The sequence below is a fragment of the Myotis lucifugus genome, unplaced genomic scaffold, assembly GCF_000147115.1.
Source record: "Myotis lucifugus unplaced genomic scaffold, Myoluc2.0 scaffold_801, whole genome shotgun sequence".
NCBI lineage: Eukaryota > Metazoa > Chordata > Mammalia > Chiroptera > Vespertilionidae > Myotis > Myotis lucifugus.
The window spans coordinates 43,759-50,771 of record NW_005871849.1 but is presented as its reverse complement, the minus strand read 5'-3'; the positions used below and the strand labels follow the sequence as shown (position 1 = coordinate 50,771).

General features: G+C 47.9%; 1 gene segment (V, D, J or C); it reads left to right on the top strand.

Annotated features, from left to right (window-relative positions):
* The first annotated feature begins 1,970 nt into the window (after positions 1 to 1,970).
* Positions 1,971 to 3,154, top strand: LOC102431033. The segment is given in 3 exon segments: positions 1,971 to 2,055; positions 2,160 to 2,498; positions 2,859 to 3,154. Coding segments are annotated over 3 exon segments (681 nt in total).
* Positions 3,155 to 7,013: the final 3,859 nt, after the last annotated feature.

Sequence of the window (7,013 nt, the reverse complement as noted above, 5' to 3'; positions counted from 1 at the left end):
GACAGACCAAGGAAGAAATCAAAGTTACTTTAAAACAAATGAAAATAAGAACACAACCCAAATCTATGGGACACAGAAAAAGCAGTTATAATAGGGAAATCCAAACCAGCACAAACCCACCTCAGGAAACAGGAACAAGGATACCAATCTAACTCTACACCTAAAGGAACGGGGTAAAAAACCTGGAGTGAGTACAAGGAAGGAAATAATAAAGACCATAGAGGAAATAAACAAAACACGATCTAAGGAAATTAATGAAACCAAGAGCTGGTTCTTTAAAAAGATAGACTAGCCCTAACTGGTTTGGCTCAGTGGATAGGGCGTCGGCCTGTGTACTGAAGAGTCCCAGGTTCAATTCTGGCCAAGGGCATGTACCTTGGTTGTGGGCACATCCCCAGTAGGGGGTGTGCAGAAGGCAGCTGACTGATGTTTCTCTCTCATAGATGTTTCTAACTCTCTATCCCTCTCCCTTCCTCTCTGTAAAAAATCAATAAAATATATAAAAAATAAATAAAAAAATAGACTAGATTGACAAACTTTTAAACAAACTAGTCAAGAAATAAAGAGAGATGACACAAATAAATAAAATGAAAAATAAAAGTGAAGTAACAACTAACACCATAGAAATAGAAAGGGTTATAATAAACTATTATGAACAACCATATATCAACGTATTGGAAAATATGGGTGAAAATGCTAAATTTCTAGGAACATATATTCTTACAAAACTGAATCAGAAACAATAAGAAGATCTAAATAGACCAAATTAACCTAATGAAATCAAAGCAGGAATTTAAAAAATCCCAGCAAACAAAAGTCCTGCACCAGATGACTTCACAGGTGAATCTCACCAGACATTCAAAAAAGCACTAACACCGATCTTTCTCAAAATATTCCCAAAATTCAAGAAGAAGAAAATCTCCCAAGCTGCCTTCCACTGTCCACATTCTCCCTAGATCTGTCTGAGTCTCTGAGCTCCATGCCAGAGCCCTGCTGACTCTCCCCAGCTGTTCCCACAGCATCAAGGGCAGAGCAGACCCTGTAAAACCCACCTGCCCCCCTTCATCCACCAGCACCCCTCTCACAGGTGCATGCAGCTGTGGACACCCCAGGACAGATCACAGACAGGAGACCTGAAGCTGAGCCAGGACATGGTGACAGCGGTCTCAAGGGTAACATGCAGACATTGATGGTTCCAATAACAAAATTCTCCTGACCCAAATATGGTTATTCCTAAATCATTACCCACACCATCTCCTAAACACACCGGGTCATGATGGAGATTCTTCTATATCCCAATGTATGAAACTGGATCTACAACAGAGTCTATAGAATAAACACCACAAAGGAGGCAGTGCCGCTGCTACACGTCCAGCACCAAACTCCTCTGAAGGAACAGGACTTGGGAGCCTTGTCTATGTCTCTATAGCCCATGCTTCTGGTTCCCAGGGACACACACAGATGCTCCTCTCTCCCCCAACACTCGGTCCACTGGCTCTAGGCTCACACTCTGGTCTTAGTTTATCCTCTGATCACTTTGTAGGGGAAATCGTGTCAGATGGAACTTCCCGTCTCCTGATCATGAACTTCTTGCACTTTTACTTGTTTCCCAGATTTGAGAGTTAATTTCTCTTGGTTGTCATTGCTGGTTACTTTCAAAGGCATCTCTGATTTTACATCCTTCTTTTTTCATTTTGTGACAATTATCTACCTGGAATGTTTGTACAGATTTCTTAGAGCAGTTGGGTCCAGTGGAGAAAGCACAGGCCCAGACGTGGTGAATTATTTTAACATACTTGAACCTTTGGACATGTCACACTCTGGGACCGTGTCATTCTATCAGATTCTAACTGAGAGCTCCCTATATAGCAGAAGGACATGCAAATAGGGCTCCCTCTGCTCATAAAAGCCAGCCCATCCCTGACCCTGCATCTCTGGGACAGGAGCCCAGCCCCGGGATCCCCAGGTGTTCCCATTCCCTTATCAGGACTGAACACAGACCACTCACCATGGGGTTTGGGCTCTGCTGGATTTTCCTTGTTGCTATTTTAAGAGGTAATTTATGGAGAACTAGAGACACTGTGTATGTGAGTGGGTATGAGTGAGAGAAACAGTGGACGTGTGAGAGTTTCCTGACCAGGGTGTCTCTGTGTTTGCAGGTGTCCAGTGTGAGGTGCAGCTGGTGGAGTCTGGGGGAGGCTTGGTGCAGCCTGGGGGGTCTCTGAGACTCTCCTGTGCAGCCTCTGGATTCACCTTCAGTAGCAACAGCATGAACTGGGTCCGCCAGGCTCCAGGGAAGGGGCTGGAGTGGGTGGCAGTTATATGGAATGATGGAAGTCAGAAATACTATGCAGACTCTGTAAAAGGCCGCTTCACCATCTCCAGAGACAATGCCAAGAATATGCTGTATCTTCAAATGAACAGTCTGAGAGCTGAGGACACGGCCATGTATTACTGTGCAAGATACACAGTGAGGAGAAGTCAGTGTGAGCCCAGACACAAACCTCCCTGCAGCAAAGGCTGTGACCACCAGGGGGCGCTCAGGGTTTCTGAACACAAGGACCATCCCAGCAGCAGGTGCATTTGGAGGTTTGGGCTGGTTTCCTGTATGGTTTCCTCGTCATGTCACAGTTCCCCTCAGGGAACCTCTGGATTCCTGACTCTGTGTTTACCTCTGACGTCTCTGAGTTAGAAAGTCTGTTGTAAACAGAGACAACTTTCTCACATGGACAAAAGGCAGAGTCTCTTTCAAAAAATCTTGTGCCCAAATGACAATTAATGATCTAATATTCTGACCCAAGTCACATAAATGTAACGCAGGCCCTGCTGATTTAACAGTGCAGCTCAGCCCCACACAGCTCAGGTCCCAGCCAGCCAGCAGCAGGAGACCTGTGTGCTGGACAGCGGACACCAGATGAGTGTGACTGCAAAGCTAGAGAAGAAGGACCCCGGCGGTGACGTTCATTCACTTGTCATCACTCTCATAGCACCAATAGCAGGTGATGCCATCAAGAGGAAGTACAGGGACCCACCGTACCATGGAATGGATGTGCAGACTGATGATGTTATCACACAGAGGGACCTTGAAAAGGTTTATCGCTTCATGGAGGTGTCTGTTGGGAGCAGAGCAGGCTTTTCAACAAGTAAGTCTTGATGGGGTCCCCAGGTAAGGACACTCATTCATGTTTTTATTTTGTGTCAGTGATGGGGCCTGGGAGGATCCTGCTCATGGGAGGGGCTCGTGTGGGTTTAATGTCCCTCTCTCTTCAGTTTCCCAGGTGGACAGGAAAAGAGAGAGGGATGAACCTTAACATGTCAGCATCAAATGTAAAAAATAGAGCCTGACTACTTATTCCACTGACACCTAAAAATCTGAGGGAACACAAGGAGCTACCCACCATTGTGGGTAGAAAACAGTTCTAAGTCTTCAAAGATAAGAATAATGAGCACCCGTGAGCACTGATAGGGAACAAAAACAGGATTAACCAGAGGCCTTAGGTCAAGGTCCAGGGTGGACTCTGCAAGGTCATCAGCTTGTTCTGAAGGACTTGGGTCAGCTTTCTGCTTCCACAGACCAGGAGCTCCCTCAGGGTAATGAGGATCCTCAGGTGGGGGAGCTCTATTGGAGAATCCTCCCAACTGGGTGGGGTCATGATTGGATCCTTTAGTTGCTGCTACAGACGATGCATGTGTCCCTCCAATACTCACACATTAAAATCTAATACCCAAGGAAATGGTGTTAGGAGGTGGGTTCTGGGGACTTGCTTAGGTTTTGAGGGTGGAGTTCTCATGAGTGGGATTAGTGCCCTTAAAAAAGAGGGCTGGGGAAGCTCTCTTGGTCCCTCCACCTTCTGAGATTACAGAGAAAAATGAGCCACTAGGATGTGAGTGCTCACCATAACCCAACCTGCCCTCATCAAGTCTTGGATTTTCCAGCCTCCTCACCTGTGAACCCCCACTCTGTGGACTGTGTCACAGCCCCAGGAACGATGGAGAGTGTGTTGTCACATGACCATCAGGACTGACCCTACAGTTTCACTGCTGCATTGGTTGTTCAAAGTACACCCCGTGTTTCCCTCCAGTGATGGTCAAGGGCAGTGTTCCTCTGATGTTTCCTTCAACAGACAGAGTGTCCTGGTGGAAGGTCAGGGGAGGCTCTGACACAGCTGTGGTGGAAAGGCAGCATGAGAGCTGGGGGAAGGCGTGAGCCCTTTCAGTACCTCCCACATCAGCACGCAGCAGGGTGGAGGGTCACTGGAGGTGAAATCTGTAAATGCCTGGTCCTCTCAGTTACCAAGTCACAGGGAGACGGGTGATGTCCTCCTGACACTGTGGACACCAGGCCACATTGGAGGACCTTTGGCCAAGAGGCTTTAAGGGTGCATTTAGGTTTGACCATTTTAACTTAAGAATGTCATTCTCTCAAATATTCCAAAGATTTTCTGTAATAATGATAGTGAGGCACTTGAATCCTAGTGGCTCCCTACAGACCATTTGTTGAATAATGATTCCTGTGATGTGAGCCCACGGATGAGTCACTCGCTGTAAAAGTTCATCAGCCATTGGGGGGAGGGGTGTGAAGAGGCTGAGCCCAGAGAGTGTCTAGGGCAGATAAAAGGCTCTATGTGTACAGGCTCCTTCTCTCTGCTCTGATGGACCTGCAGCCACAGAAGGGTGTGGGCAGTGGTTATGTCTGGATGCCACAGAAGAGCAGCCTTGCAGGGCCCCAGCCCTGGGAGCTGGAGGTGAGTAGGAAGCTCTCTCTGGGTATTGACACATGGACAAGGACACATGAAGAATTTACGCTGAGCTGGAATATCCTGGCCCTGTGGGTGGGACATGATTGTAAATTATATAGGGTGTAACTGATGATGGTGGTATTACCAAAAACAGCCACACTGTAGCACACAAACAAGCCACCCCTCATGAACATCTGCAATCTCACAGGAGTTGCTTGTCCCTCTGAGTTGAAGGGGACTGTCCCCCAGGGTCTCCACTCCTCTGTCCCTAAGAGGAGACCATACAAATGGGGATCTCCTTGTGCTGATAAGCCTGGCCCAGGCCCTGTCCCTGCATCTCTGGGAGAGCAGCCCCACCCCCGGGACCTGCAGTCTCCATTTGCGCCAGGCTTCAACCCAGAGGAAGCACCATGATGTGTGGGCTGAGCTGGGCTCTCGCTTTGATGCTCTTACATGGTAACATCATGGAGAAGCTGGGCCTTGTGTGTGAGTGTGTGTATGTGTGTGTGTGCCTGCTCCTAATGACAACTCTCTTGTCTGCAGGTGTCCAGTGTGAGGTGCAGCTGGTGGAGTCTAGGGAGGCTTGGTGCAGTCTGGAGGATCTCTTAGACTCTTCTGCAAAGGCTCAGAATTCACTTTCAGTGACTATTATATAACCTGGATCCGGCAGGCCCCAGGAAAGGGATGGGAGTGGATAGGTTTCATAAGAAACAAAGCCAACGGTCACACCACGGAATACGCTGCATCTGTGAAAGACAGAGTCACTATCTCCAGAGATGATTCCAAAAGCACTGCCGACCTGCAAATGAGCAGCCTGAGAGCCAAGCACACGGCCTTGTATTACTGTGCAAGAGGCACAGTGAGGGGAAGTCAGTGTGAGCCCACACAAACCTCCCTGCAGCAAAGGCTGTGACCACCAGGGGGCGCTCAGGGTCCCTGAACACAAGGACCATCCCAGCAGCAGGTGCATTTGGATGTTTGGGCTGGTTTCCTGTATGGTTTCCTCGTCATGTCACAGTTTCCCTCAGGGAACCTCTGGATTCCTGATTCTGTGTTTACCTCTGACGTCTCTGAGTTAGAAAGTCTGTTGTAAACAGAGACAACTTTCTCACATGGACAAGAGTCATGGAGTCTTTTTCAGACACCCTTGTGCCAAGTACAACTTAATGAGAAAAAATTCTGCCCAAGTCACCTAATCCCAACGAGAGGCTCTGATGACTCAACAGTGCAGCTCAGCCCCACACAGCTCAGGGTCCCAGCCAGCCAGCAGGACAGGGGCATTTGGACAGTGGGCACCAGAGTCTTGTCACCCCAAAGCTAGAGAAGAAGGACCCCAGATGGTGATGGTCATTGACTTGTCATGCTCATAGTATTGAGAGTACGTGACACCAGGCAGAAGCAGGGGGACCCACAGCAGCTTGTACAGATGTCCAGACTGACGACAAACACACACACCAAGGGACATGGGATGATCATTGTGCTTATAGTTGAAATCTCTGGGAGGCACTGGAAGGGCCCTCCAGGAAGTCAAAGGTGCTTGGACAGAGGCAGGAAAGGAGGCTTTTATTTTCTGTGAGGTGGGGGGTCAGTGGGCAGAATTCCGCTTGCTTGTGTGGTTCCAACCTCTTGGTGACAAATGAAGAGGAGAACAAATCTTTCCTATCAGAGTGCCCTTGGGGCAAAGGGAGAAGAGGCAGGATAGAGCCATCAGTTGTCAGCAGTCAAACATAAAGTAATATACAGTGTGACTACCAATCCCACTTAATAACCATAAATATGAGCAAAAATGAGACAGGGGGCTCTTATGTATGAAGAACAATGATACCTACATAAATGAGTAGAAGGGTGATTGATTATAAGGAAGCAAATAAGAAGGAGATTGAGAGAGGGAAGGAGGACAACAGACAGAATGGGGCCCTTGTCCAATGAACTGATGGCTCCTCATACAGACACACCATCACCACGGCTCCTGGGTGAGGGGTGTCCACTCTTCCCTGTCAGTGTTGACAGGTTTCATAAATGGAGACTGAAAACAATGCAGTTTGGGTGGGTCATGATGAGACCAGATCAGCAATGACCCCAAAGGTGTCCAAGTGCGGATCCCCTGGACCTGGGAAGGTGTTACCTCTAGAACAGAGACACTGTGAGACTGTGCATGTAGGAAACAGGGATCCCCTTCCCACCAGTTTGCAATGACACATTCCTATTTCTCTTGTTCCCTGCCTGCATGAACTTTAACGTTTCTATTTCTAACAAACTCCTGCTGATATTTTT